The sequence below is a fragment of the Xenopus tropicalis genome, chromosome 5, assembly GCF_000004195.4.
Source record: "Xenopus tropicalis strain Nigerian chromosome 5, UCB_Xtro_10.0, whole genome shotgun sequence".
Taxonomy (NCBI): domain Eukaryota; kingdom Metazoa; phylum Chordata; class Amphibia; order Anura; family Pipidae; genus Xenopus; species Xenopus tropicalis.
This window is the reverse complement of record NC_030681.2, coordinates 131,332,753-131,355,784: the sequence shown is the minus strand read 5'-3', so window position 1 is coordinate 131,355,784 and position 23,032 is coordinate 131,332,753. Positions and strand designations below refer to the sequence as shown.

The window sequence follows — 23,032 nt, the reverse complement described above, 5'->3', positions numbered from 1 at the left end:
TCAAGTATTTATAAAGATTTTTATTTCCATGAGGGTATGCTAATATTACATTTTATTGGTAGTTCTCCTATTAATCTGGAAAACACTTCCTGAAAAGTGAGTAGTGATGGGCATGAAAAACTCGAAAATCGTATAACAAAAAAAAATCAGTCTTTGGTAAATTTGTCGCTCTAGGAAACATCTTTTTACCCAGAGAAACAAAGGAAAGGAAGATAAATGACTGGTGATAACACGAGAAAAGAAATATTTTTTGCCCACCCTTTTTTTTTTCACAAAAATTTGCCATTATTTAAATAGTACAATTCTACATATTTACAATATAGAATACAGAGTATTATGATTGTAGCTACCGGGGAGAGAGTGTTATAGATCGGGCAGTCTGCTAGTAGGATTACCAACTAGAGAATGTCGCCATTCCATCGCATTAAGACATATAGAAACATTTTAAAACTCGTGTTTTACATTTATATAAATCGCTTTCATTATAAAAATACAAAAAAGTAAATCCCTTTGAATATAAAAAAACAGCTTTCATTATTGGTGTGCTGAATAGCCTTAAAAAATATCTATGTGTGTTGATTTGCTGTTGTCGCATTTTTTGCAAGAAGCCCATAGATTGATGGGCAATACTGTTTATAGAGATTCTCCACTAACGTGTTACTCCCTATAACTACAGTCTTCTTCTCACCGCTATTCATATAATTCCAGAGATGCAAAGCATACGAATTATCAAAAGTTGGTATTTTATCCCAAACCTCAAAGTATCTCTTCCAGCCTCCATATGGTATTGGATAGATGCGCTCAGGGTGCAGGAAGGAGATATTTCCACATACAATATTGTCTAGAGATTTAAAGGCAGATAATTCACATGACTGTTTCAGAACCCGTGTAAACAGAGTTGGGCCTTGATTTCCCCACGCATCTCCATTGTAATTCTGTACAAAGTCATTCAAACTTGTCCAGGCAAAACTGTTATGAGGAGAGAGACCAAAAACACTACTGCCAGATGTATGTTGGTTCTCGGCAGTCAAAAAGTTCTTTTCTGGGATTGGTCGCATTGAGATGACGTCGGCGTCAAAATAAAAACCACCATATCTCCACATCATAGCCATCCTGCAGCCATCTGAGAGGTTATGGATCCAGTACCTTTCACGCTTAGGATCAGCCTAAAAGAGTATAACCCAAAAACAAAAACACCAGCATATTAATATCATATTTTACATCAGTCATTTATTTTGTTACGCATCATAGACTAGATATACCACAAGCATTCCAAAGAATGTATATTCATCGAGCACACTTACTCAGCACAACCGCTGAAACCTCTCCCTTGGCTGCCTCCTAAAAGTCATCAACATTCATCAAATACATAGTAAGTTAGGTTGAAAAAAGACATACTTCCATCAAGTTCAACCTTAATGCCTATATATAACCTGCCTAACTGCTAGTTGATCCAGAGGAAGGCAAAAAATCCCATCTAATGCCTCTCTAAATTCCTTCGTGACTCCAAGATGGCAATCGGACCAGTCCCTGAGGCAACTTGTACTAAGAGCTATCTCCCATACCCCTGTATTCCCTCACTTGTACTGAGAGCTATCTCCCCTACCCCTGTATTCCCTCACTTGTACTGAGAGCTATCTCCTATACCCCTGTATTCCCTCACTTGTACTGAGAGCTATCTCCCCTACCCCTGTATTCCCTCACTTGTACTGAGAGCTATCTCCCCTACCCCTGTATTCCCTCACTTGTACTGAGAGCTATCTCCCATAACCCTGTATTCCCTCACTTGTACTAAGAGCGATCTCCCATAACCCCTGTATTCCGTCACTTGTACTGAGAGCTATCTCCCCTACCCCTGTATTCCCTCACTTGTACTGAGAGCTATCTCCCATACCCCTGTATTCCCTCACTTGTACTGAGAGCTATCTCCCATACCCCTGTATTCCCTCACTTGTACTGAGAGCTATCTCCCATACCCCTGTATTCCCTCACTTGTACTGAGAGCTATCTCCCCTACCCCTGTATTCCCTCACTTGTACTGAGAGCTATCTCCCCTACCCCTGTATTCCCTCACTTGTACTGAGAGCTATCTCCCATACCCCTGTATTCCCTCACTTGTACTGAGAGCTATCTCCCATAACCCTGTATTCCCTCACTTGTACTGAGAGCTATCTCCCATACCCCTGTATTCCCTCACTTGTACTGAGAGCTATCTCCCATAACCCTGTATTCCCTCACTTGTACTGAGAGCTATCTCCCATACCCCTGTATTCCCTCACTTGTACTGAGAGCTATCTCCCATACCCCTGTATTCCCTCACTTGTACTGAGAGCTATCTCCCATAACCCTGTATTCCCTCACTTGTACTGAGAGCTATCTCCCATACACCTGTATTCCCTCACTTGTACTGAGAGCTATCTCCCATAACCCTGTATTCCCTCACTTGTACTGAGAGCTATCTCCCCTACCCCTGTATTCCCTCACTTGTACTGAGAGCTATCTCCCCTACCCCTGTATTCCCTCACTTGTACTGAGAGCTATCCCCCATACCCCTGTATTCCCTCACTTGTACTGAGAGCTATCCCCCATACCCCTGTATTCCCTCACTTGTACTGAGAGCTATCCCCCTACCCCTGTATTCCCTCACTTGTACTGAGAGCTATCTCCCATAACCCTGTATTCCCTCACTTGTACTGAGAGCTATCTCCCCTACCCCTGTATTCCCTCACTTGTACTGAGAGCTATCTCCCCTACCCCTGTATTCCCTCACTTGTACTGAGAGCTATCCCCCATACCCCTGTATTCCCTCACTTGTACTGAGAGCTATCCCCCATACCCCTGTATTCCCTCACTTGTACTGAGAGCTATCCCCCTACCCCTGTATTCCCTCACTTGAACTGAGAGCTATCTCCCATAACCCTGTATTCCCTCACTTGTACTGAGAGCTATCCCCCTACCCCTGTATTCCCTCACTTGTACTGAGAGCTATCTCCCATACCCCTGTATTCCCTCACTTGTACTGAGAGCTATCTCCCATACCCCTGTATTCCCTCACTTGTACTGAGAGCTATTGCCCATAACCCTGTATTCCCTGACTTGTACTGAGAGCTATCTCCCATACCCCTGTATTCCCTCACTTGTACTGAGAGCTATTGCCTATAACCCTGTATTCCCTGACTTGTACTGAGAGCTATCTCCCCTACCCCTGTATTCCCTCACTTGTACTGAGAGCTATCTCCCATACCCCTGTATTCCCTCACTTGTACTGAGAGCTATCTCCCATACCCCTGTATTCCCTCACTTGTACTGAGAGCTATCTCCCCTACCCCTGTATTCCCTCACTTGTACTGAGAGCTATCTCCCCTACCCCTGTATTCCCTCACTTGTACTGAGAGCTATCTCCCCATACCCCTGTATTCCCTCACTTGTACTGAGAACTATCTCCCTACCCCTGTATTTCCTCACTTGTACTGAGAGCTATCTCCCATAACCCTGTATTCCCTCACTTGTACTGAGAGCTATCTCCCTACCCCTGTATTCCCTCACTTGTACTGAGAGCTATCTCCCATACCCCTGTATTCCCTCACTTGTACTAAGAGCTATCTCCCATACCCCTGTATTCCCTCACTTGTACTGAGAGATATCTCCCCATACCCCTGTATTCCCTCACTTGTACTGAGAGCTATCTCCCCTACCCCTGTATTCCCTCACTTGTACTGAGAGCTATCTCCCTACCCCTGTATTCCCTCACTTGTACTGAGAGCTATCTCCCATAACCCTGTATTCCCTCATTTGTACTGAGAGCTATCCCCCATACCCCTGTATTCCCTCACTTGTACTGAGAGCTATCTCCCCTACCCCTGTATTCCCTCACGTGTACTGAGTGCTATCTCCCATACCCCTGTATTCCCTCACTTGTACTGAGAGCTATCTCCCCTACCCCTGTATTCCCTCACTTGTACTGAGAGCTATCTCCCCTACCCCTGTATTCCCTCACTTGTACTGAGAGCTATCCCCCATACCCCTGTATTCCCTCACTTGTACTGAGAGCTATCCCCCATACCCCTGTATTCCCTCACTTGTACTGAGAGCTATCCCCCTACCCCTGTATTCCCTCACTTGAACTGAGAGCTATCTCCCATAACCCTGTATTCCCTCACTTGTACTGAGAGCTATCCCCCTACCCCTGTATTCCCTCACTTGTACTGAGAGCTATCCCCCCTACCCCTGTATTCCCTCACTTGTACTGAGAGCTATCTCCCTTACCCCTGTATTCCCTCACTTGTACTGAGAGCTATTGCCCATAACCCTGTATTCCCTGACTTGTACTGAGAGCTATCTCCCATACCCCTGTATTCCCTCACTTGTACTGAGAGCTATTGCCTATAACCCTGTATTCCCTGACTTGTACTGAGAGCTATCCCCCCTACCCCTGTATTCCCTCACTTGTACTGAGAGCTATCTCCCATACCCCTGTATTCCCTCACTTGTACTGAGAGCTATCTCCCCTACCCCTGTATTCCCTCACTTGTACTGAGAGCTATCTCCCATACCCCTGTATTCCCTCACTTGTACTGAGAGCTATCTCCCATACCCCTGTATTCCCTCACTTGTACTGAGAGCTATCTCCCCTACCCCTGTATTCCCTCACTTGTACTGAGAGCTATCTCCCATACCCCTGTATTCCCTCACTTGTACTGAGAGCTATCTCCCCTACCCCTGTATTCCCTCACTTGTACTGAGAGCTATCTCCCCTACCCCTGTATTCCCTCACTTGTACTGAGAGCTATCTCCCCATACCCCTGTATTCCCTGACTTGTACTGAGAGCTATCCCCCCTACCCCTGTATTCCCTCACTTGTACTGAGAGCTATCTCCCCATACCCCTTTATTCCCTGACTTGTACTGAGAGCTATCCCCCCTACCCCTGTATTCCCTCACTAGTACTGAGAGCTATCTCCCATACCCCTGTATTCCCTCACTTGTACTGAGAGCTATCTCCCCTACCCCTGTATTCCCTCACTTGTACTGAGAGCTATCTCCCCTACCCCTGTATTCCCTCACTTGTACTGAGAGCTATCTCCCCATACCCCTGTATCCCCTCACTTGTACTAAGAGCTATCTCCCATACCCCTGTATTCCCTCACTTGTACTGAGAGCTATCTCCCATACCCCTGTATTCCCTCACTTGTACTAAGAGCTATCTCCCATACCCCTGTATTCCCTCACTTGTACTGAGAGCTATCTCCCCTACCCCTGTATTCCCTCACTTGTACTGAGAGCTATCTCCCCTACCCCTGTATTCCCTCACTTGTACTGAGAGCTATCTCCCCTACCCCTGTATTCCCTCACTTGTACTGAGAGCTATCTCCCCTACCCCTGTATTCCCTCACTTGTACTGAGAGCTATCTCCCCTACCCCTGTATTCCCTCACTTGTACTGAGAGCTATCTCCCCTACCCCTGTATTCCCTCACTTGTACTAAGAGCTATCTCCCATAACCCTGTATTCCCTCACTTGTACTGAGAGCTATCTCCCCTACCCCTGTATTCCCTCACTTGTACTAAGAGCTATCTCCCATACCCCTGTATTCCCTCATTTGTACTGAGAGCTATCCCCCATACCCCTGTATTCCCTCACTTGTACTGAGAGCTATCTCCCCTACCCCTGTATTCCCTCACTTGTACTGAGAGCTATCTCCCCTACCCCTGTATTCCCTCACTTGTACTGAGAGCTATCTCCCCTACCCCTGTATTCCTTCACTTGTACTGAGAGCTATCTCCCCTACCCCTGTATTCCCTCACTTGTACTGAGAGCTATCTCCCCTACCCCTGTATTCCCTCACGTGTACTGAGTGCTATCTCCCATACCCCTGTATTCCCTCACTTGTACTGAGAGCTATCTCCCATAACCCTGTATTCCCTCACTTGTACTGAGAGCTATCTCCCCTACCCCTGTATTCCCTCACTTGTACTGAGAGCTATCTCCCCTACCCCTGTATTCCCTCACTTGTACTGAGAGCTATCTCCCCTACCCCTGTATTCCCTCACTTGTACTGAGAGCTATCTCCCCTACCCCTGTATTCCCTCACTTGTACTGAGAGCTATCTCCCATACCCCTGTATTCCCTCACTTGTACTGAGAGCTATCTCCCCTACCCCTGTATTCCCTCACTTGTACTGAGAGCTATCTCCCATACCCCTGTATTCCCTCACTTGTACTGAGAGCTATCTCCCCTACCCCTGTATTCCCTCACTTGTACTGAGAGCTATCTCCCCTACCCCTGTATTCCCTCACTTGTACTGAGAGCTATCTCCCATACCCCTGTATTCCCTCACTTGTACTGAGAGCTATCTCCCCTACCCCTGTATTCCCTCACTTGTACTGAGAGCTATCTCCCATACCCCTGTATTCCCTCACTTGTACTGAGAGCTATCTCCCCTACCCCTGTATTCCCTCACTTGTACTAAGAGCTATCTCCCATAACCCTGTATTCCTTCACTTGCTAAAAAGCCATCCAGCCCCTTCTTGAAGCTATATAATGTATCAGCCAGTACAACTGATTCAGGGAAGGAATTCCACAACTTCACAGCTCTCACAGTAAAAGACCCTTTTTGAATATTTAAACGGAACCTCCCTTCTTCTAATTATAATGGGTGGCCTTGTGTCAGCTGGAAGGGCCTACTGGTAAATAAAACATTAGAGAGGTTATTATATGATCCCCTTATATATTTATACATAGTTATCATATCTCCTCTTTACATTTGGACTGAGCATACGAGGCTCTTTAAAGGCAGTGGCAATTCTGGGACTGCTACTGCGCTCTCTGCACTAGAAGAGCCAAATTTTTATTTTAAAAAATGAAAAATTGGCTCTTAAATTTACCAGAGGCGACTTTTTGGCACCCCTGTTAACTGGCTGCTCCCTGTCGCCTGAGGTAAGTTTCTTAACTTAACTCATGGCAGGAATGGCCCTGTTTAAAGGCTAGAGCTGGACTGATGGCTATAAGGTCCCTTCTGATATACATATAAAACCTTTAAATAGGATAAAACAGCAGGACTAAGTTGCAAAAACCTTTAAGCTGTGTCCCAATGGTCTTCTTGCTCACTGGGGGGCAACTTTAGAATTTATTAAAATTACCCACCTTATAAAATTTTAATTATCAGCTAATTGCAAGCTTTATATACCGGGTTCTCCATCAGAACACACATGGCCAATATACACAGGCTTTGAGGACATATACATTCACAACCTCTTCTACAAAATATTTCCTCTGTTTCTAAAACATTTTTGTCTCACACAATCAATCTTCACATCGCCCTCATTTTAAGAAATAGGAAAAAGCTCTGGATTAGTCATTTTCAACTCAGGACATGGCGGAAATCATGTGTAAGTTATGCTGCGGTTCTAGTAGGTGCAGAATAGGTACAAACATTTCAGCAAATTGTACAATAGCCCCTATTAACTGAGCAAAATCTTCCTGGATGTTGGCAATGCAGAAGATCTCCAGGCACATTTCTATGCATATTTTGGGAAGGGACTGCTTTACAAAGTGTTTGGACAAAGATTCTTGACATCTGTGTAGAAAAACTCCAACTACACATTGATAAAGATCCTTCACCTGTACTTCTTTACCACAAAACAATATGCCTTTATTGCAATATTGCAATTAAGGTGTTTTTATATTACAGACATATAGGCATTTCCTAAATGGAATACTATTCTTAAACGTTTTATTTATCTGATTGGAGGTTGGACTACCTGAAAAAAAAAAATATAAAAAATATATTTAACACTGCATTAATTTATATTTAGGGACAATAATACATACAATTGTTCAACATGGGACTTCCCAAAACCAGGGAAAGACATCTCTTATTTGTTAAAGTTGCAGTATTTGCTATCCTATCCACGGGCCACCCATCTGTTGTGTCCACTTGGAGAAATATAGAGGCCTATACTCCCTCATTACTCACACTGGGCCAGCATCCTGCTAATAAGAATTTATTTTCATTATTATTTTTAACATAAGGAACACTATAGTGCCTTGGGCTATACCATTTTTATCGCAGTAGATGAAAGCACTGCTTATATATGTACCAGGTTTCCCAGTTCACCCCACAACGGGCACAGAGATTTCTTCGATTTGGCTAACTTTTAGCAGGTAAGTGACATGAGTAAAATTAATTGTAATGCCATTATACAAGTATACCTGAAAATGTCTACAATATAATAAAATGCTTTCATTTGAAACAAACATACCTTTAGGTACCACATAAGAAGTGGTGTATTGTTAAATAATTTCTCCATTCTGAGTGGGAAGATGTAGACATTCTCAAAAGAAGACAGAGATGGAAATCTTTCCTTTGCTCGTTTCTCATCGTCTTCTGAATTAATGTCTGTTAAACCTTTCATGAAGAAAACCACCGGTCTATCAGGGTACACACGGGCCGCTGACTCAATAGCACACAGCACTAAAGATGGTGGCTCCATTCTGTCTGTAGTCTCCAAAAATATAATCCCATTCCCTTCTTTTAGAATATTTTCTGGATTCATACTAGTATAGATTATAGGGTCTGAGATGTAGGAAAGAATATAAGGAACTGTTGATTTATTTGTGGCGGCCCTGTAGATGAAGCCTAAAATCATTGTAGATACTAGAAAGCCAAGCACCTTTAATCCATTCCTCGTTGTTGTCATATTTATGTATTAATAGTCCACCTGCAGAACATGTGAATATAAAAATATGAATATAAGATAAACAGGCCAGTATACATATGTGTGTGGGTAGATTTTGGCTGCCTCCCTCCTTGGTCCTTACGTTAAAATGGCATATTCTTCAGCAACAGAAGGTATTTGCCAATACACTACACCCCTCAAAATCATTAGCCACTGGTATTAAAAATGTTAGTCTATATTGGAACATACATATGTGTATAGTTATTAATTATAACAATGGCAACCCCTTATATATCAGCTGTCTTGTCTGATCCTGCCATACATATTTAGCTACATGTCCATTTCCTCAGATGCCAGCAGCCTCGATTCCAAATCCCTCCTTACTCAAATCCCCCCCTTACCTCTTTGGCATCGGAGTGGGTCAAGAGGGGCCACATTATCAGTGCAGAGAGAGCTATTGTGCTTTGTACTAGAAGAGACAAATTTCCATTTTAAAAAATGGAAGCTTGAGTCTTAAAGTTACCAGACGTGACTTTTTGCTACCCTCGGTAACTGGCTGCTCAGTGCCTCCTGAGGAAAGGTTCTCACACTTAGTGAGATTAGTTTAAGGCATCAACACCAGTTGCTCATGTCACTTTGCCTATGGTGGTATTTTCACATAATTTCTATGTGCACCATGGGTCTTGAGGTTGGTTTAGTTCCACAAATAAGAAATTAAGAACTTTAGTGCTAGATAAAGGAATTTATGGAGGTATTTTATGAAAATATGGTTTCTTAAAACCATCATTACTATTAATCCAGAACTGGCTGAAGCCTAAAGACATACAAACAATGGCGCCTAGGTTGATAATTAAATTTACATTGACATTAAAGAAAAGAATAAAGGTGGCCATACACGAGGCGATTTCGCTCGTTGTGCGATGAACGATTATATCGACAAACGATCGTATGGCGATCGAGTTCCCATACGATATGCCATCCACGGGCAACGATAATTCGGGAAAGATTTTGTCGCATCATTATAGTAAAATACCTACGATCGTACATCTACGTACGATCGATGTCGTTGACTTCTGCTGCTGGCAATCGTGACATGCGCAGAGAACAATCGTTGAAAGACAAATGTCTGACACTCACACCAACTGGCAGATTTTATCGTTAAACGACCAAAATTTTTAAACCTGGCCGATCGATTTTGGGGACGATAATGTCGGCTCGTTTGGTGGGCCGACGATCGTTCGTACACCACCAACTATACGATAACTTAACGATAGCATCGGATCGTTCGGGAATCGGTCGTTTGTAAGTAAAAAATCGGTCCGTGTATGGCCACCTTAAGGCTAGTATACTAGGGCAAACAAGAGTTTTTACAGGAATACACAGAGACTCATGAACAACTTACAAAGCTGAAACATAACTGTGACGGGTTTATGATAAACAATGGCGGAATTGATTTAATTTCTCTCTAATGAGATTAGGGACTGATACCCAAAGGCTCCAAAACATCTGCCCCAGCCTGATTGGAAACAATAGGCAGATAATCCAGTTATCCTGGCACCTATATGTCTCCCCACCCCTGCATAATAACAATAGGGACTTGCTGGGAGGATGGGCCAATAGGGACCTAAAAAGAGCCCCAAAGAGAGCTTGGAGGTCAGTCATCAGAGAGAGAGAGAGGAAAGGATTCCTGCACTTCGGATCAACCGCTTCAGTTACTCTTCGCCATTATTTTCTTCAGACTGTGGATATACTTCTGTGGGACTTTGGAACTGCCTTTTTGCTATCATTTCGGATGTCTTTTTTTTCCCCTGGAAGTGCTTAAAATAATTCATTGGAATGTGTTTGAAATATTGGAGGGAATTCACAAAGTGAACTTTTTATGGAGTAAAAGTTGTGTTAAAACTGGTATAAATACAATCTCTATATACGCAAACATAAATCTGCCTAAATTCCGATTCAACTGACACTTTTCTTTTTTGTGTGAAAGAACTACAGCTTGCAGTCACTTTTGTGAATATATTGTTAAAACAACATAAAAATGGCACCCAATAGAGATGTAGCGAACTGTTCGCCGGCGAACTAATTCGCACGAAAATCGGGTGTTCGCAAGTTCGCGAACTTTTAGCGATGTTCGCAATTTTGGGTTCGCCTTAGCTGGAGCCAAATTTTGACCTCTTACCCCAGAGCCAGCAGATATATGGCAGCCAATCAGGCAGCTCTCCCTCCTGGACCACCCCCGGACCACTCCCTTCCATATATAAACCGAAGCCCAGCAGCCATTTTACATTCTGCCTGTGTGTGCTTGATGAGTTAGTATAGGGAGAGAGCTGTGCAGGGATTTGAGGGAGAGTTTAGGTAGCTTTGCTGACTAGTAATCTACTTTCTACTGCTCTGTATGTAGCTGCTGTGGGCAGCTGTCCTGCTGATCTCATCTGCTGTAACCCAATAGTCCTTGTAAGGACTGCTTTTATTTTCTGATTACTGTTACTCTAGTTTTCTTTTCATTGTGTACTGCAGCTCCGTCTGTGTGTGTTGGAGACAGGTGTGCTGCTCATAGTAGTGCACTAAGCACCAACCACACATTCACATCATTTTTTTTATTTGTGTTTTTTTACTTTGCTACTGTAATTTATAGAGCCGAGTGCTATTAGTCTAGCTGTGTTGGGGACTGGTGTGCTGCTCCTAGTAGTTCACCCCCAGCACCAACCAGAGATCACTTTTTTTTATTATTAATTTTTTTTTTTTTTTAAATTTAACTTACTGTTCTTTAATGTGTCCAGTGCTGTTTGCTGTTGTTCATAATAGTGCACCAAACACGTTACACATAGTAGTGACATTGCATTGCAATAAAATCACCTGAGCGATGTTTTTCCACCAGCAATAATATATTCCGTATCCACTACTGCGGCGTTTTGTATTTGCGTGTGAACCGGCTGTAACCTTTACACGACTTGATTGGCATGTAGACACCGGATGTTTTAAAGCAGTTTATTACACAAGTTTAGAAATGTAGTGTGATTTATGCCCTTTACAGCACAAAACGCAACGCTGTGTCAACAACGTATTTTTCAGATAAATTTTTGCCCTTGATCCCCCTCCTGCATGCCACTGTCCAGGTCGTGGCACCCTTTAAACAACTTTAAAATCAGTTTTCTGGCCAGAAATGGCTTTTCTAGGTTTTAAAGTTCGCCTTCCTTTTGAAGTCTATGGGGTTCGCAAAGTTCGCAAAAGTTCGCACTTTTTGGCGTAAGTTCGCGAACCCTTTTTTTGTGAGGTTCGCTACATCTCTAGCACCCAAACAACATTTTAAAAATGGAATAAAGCTCAGTGAAAATCTTCCCCCTATGTCAGATCAATTCTCAGCTCATCTGCTCTGCTTTGTTTTCTTCAATCTTCATTTCACTCTTCTTGTAGGTGCCCCATTGGGTGCTGATTAGTACAAGGTACAGCTGAGAGTCACCAGATGGTAGACTGACAGGATAAGGAGTTAAAAACAAGATAAGAGTTAAAAACAAATTTACAAAAAATGTGTGTAAAACATTGTTTAAAATGTTGTGTAAAGTGAAGTGGAGAAGTGGAGATAATGGTTTGTAATAATGGTAAAGTGGTGATCTGTCTCCAATTTTATTTTGTCTCAATATGGCCACTTTTTTGAATTTCTCTCAGTGAGTTTAGTTTAGTCTTAGTGAGTTTTATATAATATATTTAAAAAACAGAGCATGTTGGGCTGGGAAAGAAGCATGAAATATGAGTGTTGTAAAACACATACAGTATGTAACCGCTAATGGGTACAGTGTTGTTGAATAAACAAGCCTCTGATGCTCGCATGCAATAATACAGGTGTGCCCAACAGGAAGATTGGGCTTTTAAATGCTTTTCATTATTCAAACTGGCCAGCCATGGAAATTGTTTATATAAGTACAAACCTACCTATTTTCTCTCAGTGTAATGGAATAATGTTTTCATGGCTTTTCATGGCTGTACCACCCCAGGGGCTAGAGCATGATGCGGTAACTTTATGAAGTGTGCTTAGATACATAAACAAAAAAATAACATTCGGAATTATGAATTTTGGCCTTCACATAATTTGGAGCTTTCTGGATAACAGGTTTCCGTATAACAGATCCCATTTGTGTGCTTGAATTCATCAGCCATGTGTTGTTGGGGTTTTATATGTGACTAGTAACGACTAGAAAGAACATGTAACAACTCTAACACACAAAAGCTGTACTAACGAGATCAGGATCGGAAGAAACACATTAAACAATTCTGAGCCCTAATTCAAGGAGAATATTTGGGAACCCTTTTGGCTTACATAACAGTATGATATTTTTTGTTTTTCAGGACCATAACAATTACAGGGCCTTAGTTGTATTTGACAGATGAACTGTCTTCAATGTGCCCAATATGAAACAGCAAGCAATTTTAAGAAGTGAAATTTTAGGTGATTCAAAAATGTACACACTCTTGATGTATTTTATTGGTACATATTTATATTGTGTAAAGTCACTAATTTATATTAATGTGACAACTTTGGAAGCTTTTAATAGAACGCACTTTAACTTTATTAATGTTACAACAATGTAGAACTGGTTTCCTGGTAAAAATTTTTCCATATTTCAAACGTATTGACACAGAGTAATATACTATGTTTCACAGTGATTTTAGGAATACGTGAGTGACACCTAGTGGCACAATTTGTACCTTATAGCTTTTAATATTGTTTAAAGCACAGGTGCCCATACTTTGTCACCCTGTGATCTACTCTTGCCACCTGGCCTCCGTCATGAGATCTACCACAGTTAAAATAATGCGATGTCTATCATTTGGCGCAATAAGCAAGAAAAAGTATCAATCGATGTTTAACAAATACACATAGCAATATATTTATGCAGTGCCAAAGTCACATTTAATGCCCACATAACATTATTCAAGTGCCAACTTCAAGTTTAATGTGAAAGGATTGTAGTAGTTTTTACTTCCCTTCATGGCCCACTTTGCAGTCTGCACACAGAAACATAAATAAAGTGGGAACAAATATATACAGCGGCCCGTTAGGGACAATCTTCTATACTGGAATGAAACTACAAAGACAAATGGCTTGAGCAGCCACACCTCGAGGCCTACCAGAAACTTTAAAGTAATCTACTGGTAGGCCGCAATCATTTTGGGCACCCCTGGTTTAAAGTGATTGCGCATAACTGAATCGGGACATTAATTACTATGCAATTAACACAGAACTGGCATTTTTTTCACTTGTTAGCATGTATTTAAGTCACAAATTGCTCACTGATTGGTATCCTCGATAAGGTCATAATGAAGACCAAAGTGTTGGACACAAATAATATGTGAATAAACATTTTTTTTTCATCTACAGTGTGCTGCTCCGACCTGCAAAATTATACAGATTTTTGATCATGCACCTCAAAAAAAAAGTGAAGACAGAGTAGATAGATAGATAGGTAGGTAGATAGATAGAAAGATAGACAATAGGTACTATTTACCCTTGTGTATTAATGTACCAAATGTGTTTTGTGCACTATTGTCACAACTTCAAGGATGGAATAACAGGAAGATTACAAGGTAATTCCCATAATAAATGCAAAAAAAAACTATTTTATATGTTTATTTGTATTTGCCACATGGCTGCATGCCCTGACACTTCTTGTGAGCCTGTTTTTTTTTTGTTTTTTTTAACAAGACAGTATGGAAACTCTAATGTCAGCGGCCCCTTTAAATACACAGTCATAAACTGAGCAAATTTGGTCAAGTCAAGAGTTCTTTCTATCTCTTACCATGGAAATCAATTGTTATTTAAGCTTTAATTTCCTCTCTGCCTGTCTCTTCTTTTTTACTGAAAGAGGTAGCTGCAGGGGCTACTATTCAGCTACACAATTTTATTTATTGATGCGAATATGGCAACATTCTGCCTACTTTAAGGCTCACGTTGCAATATTTTGCAAATAAATCATTTAAAATATGTCAGCGGCTGTCTTTTTTCCAAGAAGCAACAAAAACACATTTGTAAATTGTAAACAATTGGTTGGAATGAGTTTATATCTGCCCTTGATTCAAAACTAGGAGTTGTCTAGGGCAGCTAAATGTACGTTAGATGTGTGATGAACGCATCAGTGTGCTTTTATTGCATCACTGTGCTTTTTTTGTTTGAGGTTAAAGTCATTACAATGAGTTAAACATGAGTTTTATATCACATATTTTATATAGATAATAAGTGTAAAACACATTTGTAACTGCTTATGGGCACAGTGGGGCAGAATAAATGAGCGTCTGATGCTTGAATGCACTAATACAGGTGTGCCCGACAGGAAGATTGTGCTTTTAAATGCTTCTCATTGTTTAGCCAATAGCTTAAGGCATAGAAGTTGTTCATTAAAATACAAAAAAATCTAAATTAAAAATGAATTCATTAAATCTAAATATGGTGATCAAAATTACAGAAACTCCCATTATCCAGAAAACCCTATGTCCTCCCTTTCTGGTACTGTTTCACCCTAGACCAAGGATATGTAATGTCACCGACAGACAAAATGTCACTGATCCAAATTACATAAAGATCGCTTATCTGGAAATCGTCAGATCCCGTACATTTTGGATAATAAATAGTGATGAGCGAATTTTTTTGCCAGGCATAGATTTGCAGCGAATTTCCGCATTTCGCCATTGGCGAATTGTTTTGCGTAACCTCAGAGAAACTTTGCCGCAGAAAAATTTGCACACATCTAAAAAAGTTGCGTTATGTCAAATGGGCGTGGTCGTGTCAAAATGGGCACAGGCGACAGAAAAAGTTGCGTGACAAACATTTTTTACGGATTTTTCGATGTTTCACAAATTTTGCTGTCGTTTCGGAAATATTTCACCGAAGCGAAATATAAAAAATAAAAATAAATCCTATACCTGTATTGCAAAACAAGCACCTTGGCAAAACAAACAGTAAATAGTGTGCTCATCTCTACTTTTTGACTAGAACTGAGCAGGTGTATTGCTGCTGCACTTTTAACACTGCATCTACACTATGGAGCTTTTACACAAAGGGAATCTTTCCCCTTACAATCCTTTTGCTAATCTTCAAATCTATTCACTCCTCAGCTCCTTACTGCCTTTGTTCACTTATGTCTCTGTGTGTCCCTGGCCATTTCCTCAGTTCCTCCCAGGACCACCACCTTTTCATACCATCCACTTCCACTGCTACCCTTTCTAACTTTCTGCTCCTAATCTCTGGAATTCCATCCCTGACTTTTCTGTAAGGAACGCTCCCTCATTGCTTCAAAAAGAAAGTATATCCTACCTTTTGGAGCACTAGAAACGTATCTGGTCCAAGCTTGTCACTAAAGATCCAATGTCCCAGGCTATGTGCCATGCAATACGTCTCACATTGTTGTTTGTACTGTATATTACCCAACCCATTTATTTTGTAAGCTCTAATGGGCTGTGGCTTCCTTCTAACTTTTTCTTAGTTCATGGAATCTTTGTAATGTTCTCTCTTTCTCTCCCTATTTCTATCTTTATATATATATATATATATATACTGTATATATATACATATATATATTACATGTTTTATTTTTGATTTATTTAATGTTTGTGCTCCCTACTTCTATTTTACTGTATTGTAAAAATGCACTTTGCTGCCTCTAATAGTGACACTATATAAAGTTGTGTATACCTGCAGTATGTACATGTTGTTCTGCTGCTGCTCCTCATGAACATTGGCACATTGCGACACAGAATTCAGTAACGGATTGTTACAGCAAAGATACAGCTCAGTAAGTAGAAAAAGACAAATTCTACTTAGTTACCCTCACCGCAGCAATCAGTAATGTATGTTGGTTAATAGCAAACTATGTTTAAAAAAAAAAGGGGGAAATGGCCCACTGGAATCTGTTGTTTGTAACGGGCTGTAATTATGTGACTTATTTTTTTTAGCATTTAACAAGTTTTAGTGTCATTTCGAAGGCATACATCCTGTAACAGGTTAATGTTTATCGCTAGTACAGTTACTTACATTTCCTACTGACTGTGCAAGTCTTCCTGTTCCCTTATAGCTACATATCTTTTAAACTTATATATTTTGAGTAACCAGTGACAGCATGTAAAGTATGGGAGTACAGCCTGCCTTACAATCCATTGTCACTGATAGCAAGTAACAGACAACTCTTACCTTTGAAATAGATGTTTTTCTTCCCCAGTACTCTGATCATGCTCTCCTGTTTGTTGCAGAGCAAATGAGAGCTGGGGGTGTAGTTATTTACTGTAATAGTTTGCTGAAACTGTGCCTGCTGAGGCTGATATCGTATTAACACCCAGAGCTGCGGTTAAACCACACACTCACTTCTCTTTGGCTTCATGTAAGTTCATCTTATTGGGGTTCATGAGACCTATTGAATGGTAGTAAATATAACATTTCAGTACCTCAGGAAAAGCTGGGTTTAACTTCCCCCTTATACATCGATTATGGATGCCTTCTTCTGCCAGTAACAATGGGACTTTATGGGGAAATGCAATAAATGTCATTTGTTTAAAAACTATGCTTAATGCAAAAAACTTTCCTTTGTGTAATATCATTTTTGTAAATTTGTGCTGCAATTAGCAACACATCCACAGCAGAAAAAATAATTGCCAGGCACAAAGCAGCATTTTTTTTTTGACACATGGCTCATTTTTCCACAGTGAATTTTGTCGGCAGCTTCACAAAAAAATCCACCAAAGACAAAACATGGAAATTCGCCGTGAATCCATGCCTGGCAAAAAATTTCTCCCATCACTAGATATGATTACTATGTATAAATATATAAGGGGATCATATAATAATCTCTCTAATGATTATTTACTTTAAAGCAGACACAAGGGCATCCATTCTGATTAGAAGAAGGGAGGTTCCATCTGAATATTCGGAAAGGAAATTGGAGAGGCTTCAGCTTAAAATTGTTTCTTTTTTTTTTCCCTCAGGATCAGCTAGCAGTTAGGTAGGTTTATATAGATGAACTTGATGGACGTGTGGCTTATTCTGTAAGCTGAAAGACAGGCACCAGTGTAAATGAATGTTGAAGTAAATGTACACGGTACACTCACCAATGTAATCATGGGCTCCAAATTATTGTCCTGAAATTTTTTATAATGTGGTGACCAGTCGTATAGTCAATCAGGCAGGGTAGAAAATTTTGGTCAGGTACCAATGAAATCTGTGCATGTATTGCGTATCTGATGATATCCTTGGGTATCTGAGGTATCTAAAGTGAGGAGCATACACTGAAAATTGCACTTATTTATATTTGTAAAAGATATCATTGGGGAACCTACAAAACATTTCTGGGATGTCACTTTTGTACAATTGGTGTCCTGTTATTTTTAGGACTTTATCCTACAATTTCAGTCTGAATGTTAGTTTTAGATCTGAATGTGTATGGTCACCATAACAGAGAAATAGCTTCAGCATCCTGGGAAAGCTACTCTCTGTAGGTTTGCTTTATGACCATGTTGATATCTCAGCCCATCCTGGGGCTAACCGAAACTAAACACTATCTAGTGCAGTATAATGACTGCTTTTAAGAGGTTTTTTCAATACCAGATTTCTGTTACAAGGAGTGGCCTTGTGTGGAATTAACCACAATAATATAATTAGTTGCTGGGATTATGTTATTTCTAGCATAAGAGATAGAAGTGGGTAACCCATCTGTAATTAAATACAGATAAAATATCATCTCCGAAACTGACTGTGTGCCCCTAAGACGAACACATCCACCCCCCCCCCCTTCAAATGCAACGCCATTCTTTTTTCAGACATATAAGCCTTCACTAATTTTGTTTTTTGCAGGCCAAGTTAGAACATATGATATAACAAGAAATGTCACATAACAGCTACTATCAGCAACTACAGATCAATAGATTTCAGAAATTGGAAGCCAGTAACCAAACACCCAATTCAGAAAAGGTGCGCTCTCACTTTAAGTTGCTTTATTATACAACCTGTCAGTTAAAAGCTTGATGAAGACATGATGCCAGTTACACAAACCTTTTTAATACTCCAAATTTAAAACAATGCAACTAATTGCTTGCCAGGCTCACGATCTGGTGTGGTGACTTCATCTCCCCCTGGTGGTCCAACTGAGCCATGTCGCCATGTCGTCATCATCATCATATTATTATTATTATTATTATTATTAACAATTATTTATAAAGCACCAACATATTCCTCAGCGCTGTACAATAAGATCATAACAAAATAATGTATATGGTACTAATTTATGAAACATATCACATTGGACATGTAAATTGGTACTCACACAAACGTAAGCTACACCAGAACTATTCCCTGATGAAACTATTTCTCTCAGGTATATGGTGGAGGCCAGAGTGTTGTGCAACTAGAGCTGTCGCAGATAAGAGCAGATTGGTTCTTGAACTAAACTAGGAACTGTTTACTTAACTCGATCCACATAGGAGTAAATAACGACAATAATGCAGGAGTCACTCATAGCACAGGTCGGGTATATACTCACAATACTTGGTCAATAAGTCTTTATCCCCGCAGGGTCAATCTAGGTACAATATTTATCAACAAAAGAACAATGGGTTACCCACAACTTTTCCTAATCTTCCTCCAACTTGACCCCAGACAATTCTCTGTCTAGTGCTGAGTCTGTACATTTGTTCCCTACTTCTGGGCAATAGTAAACTTGGTATCTCTAATCCCACTGACAAGCCTTGATGGAGCCAAGAGCTTCTCTCTCACTAGCCCTAACTATAAGTCACACATAGGGGCACATTTACTAAGACATGAATTTGAATCCGAATTGGAAAAATTCAGATTGGAAAACGAACATTTTGCGGCTTTTTCGTATTTTTTGCGATTTTTTCGGAAATTGTCACGACTTTTTAGTTACCAATACGATTTGCGCGATTTGCGCAAGTTTTTCGTAGCCATTACGATGCGCTCGTATCTTGTCGCGACTTTTTCGTATTGAGCGCTCAGAAGCGGCGGGTGAAACTTTCAGACTTAGCATGATTTTGGAAGCCTCCCATAGGACTCAATGGCACCCTGCAGCTCCAACCCGGCCCAAGGAAAGTCTCCCATAGGGCTCAATGGCACCCTGCAGCTCCAACCTGGCCCAAGGAAAGTCTCCCATAGGGCTCAATGGCACTCTGCAGCTCCAATCTGGCCCAAGGAAAGTCTCCCATAGGGCTCAATGGCACCCTGCAGCTCCAACCCGGCCCAAGGAAAGTCTCCCATAGGGCTCAATGGCACTCTGCAGCTCCAACCCAGCCCAAGGAAAGTCTCCCATAGGGCTCAATGGCACTCTGCAGCTCCAACCTGGCCCAAGGAAAGTCTCCCATAGGGCTCAATGGCACTCTGCAGCTCCAACCCGGCCCAAGGAAAGTCTCCCATAGGGCTCAATGGCACTCTGCAGCTCCAACCTGGCCCAAGGAAAGTCTCCCATAGGGCTCAATGGCACTCTGCAGCTCCAACCCGGCCCAAGGAAAGTCTCCCATAGGACTCAATGGCACTCTGCAGCTCCAACCCGGCCCAAGGAAAGTCTCCCATAGGGCTCAATGGCACTCTGCAGCTCCAACCCGGCCCAAGGAAAGTCTCCCATAGGGCTCAATGGCACCCTGCAGCTCCAACCTGGCCCAAGAAAAGTCACCATACTGAAGCTTGAATGAATCCGAATCTTTCGTACTCAGCGCGAAGGCTACGAAAAAGTCGCGACTTTTCGCACAAGTAGTAATGCTACGAAAAAATCGCCAGATTTTGCGCAACATTCGGAATGACAACGAAAAAGTCGCGACAATTTTCCGAAAAATCGCAAAATACAGATCATTACGAAAAAAATGCAATCGGACGCATTCGGCCCGTTCGTGAGTAAGTAAATGGGCCCCATAGTGTGACCTATAACAGAGTATATCCAATCTATCCAGACATAAACCTAAGGCTAGGTTGCACTGTAATTCCACTTGCTTGCTCAGGTGGACTTCTATATGAAATGGACCCAGAGCACATGGCTGCTCTGCCTTTTATATTATAGCCATCTAGTTGCCAAGCTACAAAAGTACACTGGTCATTCTTTAAACCCAACATCAAGGACTTACTTCCCTTCTAAAATGAGGACCCCCTTAGGTGTCTGAATTGCTAGTAAGCTCCCAGAGAAAATGGGCAACCATTTTACCAGAGGACTGCCATGGTACAATGGGTCCTGAAATAGAAAAAGCAGCAACAAAATACAGTTTCACCTAAACCGGGCATGAGGCTTTGACCCAGGCAGTCCTTCTGAAAACCAGGCTGTCCAGGTCAAAACCGGACAGGTGGCAACCCTACCCTGATACCTCCGTCTATCATCAAGCAACAGTGGGGATGGAACTATATCCGTGTTGAAGGCCCGGAGACAAGGAGACAGGGCTTGTACTGGTGAGGAGGCTACCACTACAGACACCTCCAGATTATCTTTCAATTTTGACTAGTTTTATACTCCCTCTAGTGGACTCTCCACGGGGCATTTACAGTTAACATAGTTCCTTTTTGTTGCGCTTTCTCTGGGACAGGAGAAAAATTGGTTACTGCATTTATATCCTTAAACTGTCATAAGCGGACTACTATAGGTCACAGGGTAGCCATAGGAACAAATAAATGTTTTGCCAGGGACAGGCAGAAGAGGCATGTATCATGGCTTCATACCCAACTGCCAATACTAGTAATGGGTGGGCAGGGGTTTGACAGCTATATAAACTTCCCACCCATTCCCCAGTACTGCTGGTTGGATTAAGTTGTGAGCATGGAGTGCAGATGTATAGCAGACAGCATTCCACCCAAGGAGTCTGCCACCCTAGGCCTGGGACTTTTCAGTTGGTCTTCAGTTTTGATTTTTTTTAATGTTTTTGAATGATTTGCTTTAGAAAAAAACTATTGCTTTGTGAGACTACAATTTCACTGTTATTTCTATTTAGACCCTCTCCTAATCACATTCCAACTTCTCATTAGAACCAATGCCTGTTTGCTAGGGGAATTTGGACCCTAGCAACCACATAGCTGCTAAAATTCTAAACTGGAGGGTTGCAGAATAAAAAGCTAGATAATTAAAACAACCACAAATGAAAAAATGATGACCAATTGCAAATTATTTCAGAATAGCATTCACTACTGTGTGAGTAAAAACTGTGTGTTATTTGTTAAAATATATGCTTGCTTTCTATTGGTTCAGTAATTTTAAAGACTTATTATTTATGTGTGAAATCCTCCTGTAGCAGCAAGGTGATGATTCTGCTTTTCATGTACACGTGAGACTGCGGAACAGCTGGCTTGACTGAAAGCCCTTGGCACATGGTAAAGGTAAACTGTATATTTAATGACCCAAACCCAATAAACACAACACGCCAAATTAAGTTGGAGACTTTATTATGTTCACTAACAACACCAGTTAAACACATATCCATGGCATCAATGCAATAAACAACCATAGCCAGCCCTAGCATCCAATATAATTTTATAATATCCTAGCCCATAACTAGCCAAGGGATAATGGCAATTTTTTTTTTTTTTAATTAAACGGTGGGTTGGTAGGGGGAACTGCTCCAGCGCTGAAGTAAATGCTTTACCTCAGCCTGTTTTTATAACTTGTTTTCCTGCCACTTGCTGCCCCCTAGCCTATCAGCTGCTCACAGAACATACCTTTCCTATACCCCTAACTAAACAGCTCTTTCCCATGTGGGTGAAGGGCCAATATGTCCATCCATCCTTTAGAAAATGAGTTAGGAAAGGTGGAAGACAGACAAAATCCAAATATCAGAAAGTTGGAAGGCTTGGCACATATAAAGGCTAATGCTTTAGCAGCAGTGCAGGGGAGAGGCAGGCTTAAATAGCCCCTTAATTGGACTATTGCCTGCAGTTGGATCATAGCAAGTTAGCACGGAACAAAGACAAGGGAAAAGTCATTAAGATAAACTGGCAGGCTAAAACCACACTGCCCCCTGTGGCTCAGTCTGGCAGAGCAGTGGCCAGCATACCTCAGGTCCCTGGTTCTAAACCAGGTAGTTTCTGACAATGTCTTTTCTCCTTTTTCAGACTGAATTGCTACCCCCTTGGATACACAACAACTTCTTTATATGAACTATAGTAGTGTTTCTGAAGCAAATGTTGGGGATCAGAGAACCCTGTCCTGTTTCTTAGTCTGTGACATCATCCAGCCTAGCTACAGACTGGGGAGGGACCCGATTGGCTGGATGTTCCAGTGCACTTTTGGGAGGAGGTGTGCTTATGTTTGGAGCCAAAAATCAAGGGGCGAGCTCAGCAGTTGATAAAGGGAATCCCTGTTATTTTTTCAGTTGTTGGAAGAGAGATACAGAGTGA

General features: G+C 41.4%; 1 protein-coding gene across 4 annotated transcripts; it reads right to left on the bottom strand.

Annotated features, from left to right (window-relative positions):
- Positions 1 to 229: 229 nt before the first annotated feature.
- On the bottom strand, positions 230 to 16,950 carry LOC100492379 (alpha-1,4-N-acetylglucosaminyltransferase). Of its 4 annotated transcripts, none has more exons than XM_002935064.4 (3): positions 16,856 to 16,950; positions 8,260 to 8,718; positions 230 to 1,166 (listed from the first exon to the last, which is right to left on the bottom strand). In XM_002935064.4, exons 2-3 carry the CDS (start codon positions 8,695 to 8,697, stop codon positions 567 to 569), a joined length of 1,038 nt encoding a protein of 345 aa, XP_002935110.1. In that variant the 5' UTR covers positions 8,698 to 8,718; positions 16,856 to 16,950; the 3' UTR covers positions 230 to 566. The 4 variants fall into 4 exon arrangements, with proteins under 4 accessions (XP_002935110.1, XP_031758510.1, XP_012809603.1 ...); XM_031902650.1 differs by lacking the exon at positions 16,856 to 16,950 and adding an exon at positions 16,361 to 16,471; XM_012954149.2 differs by lacking the exon at positions 16,856 to 16,950 and adding an exon at positions 15,983 to 16,157.
- Positions 16,951 to 23,032: the final 6,082 nt, after the last annotated feature.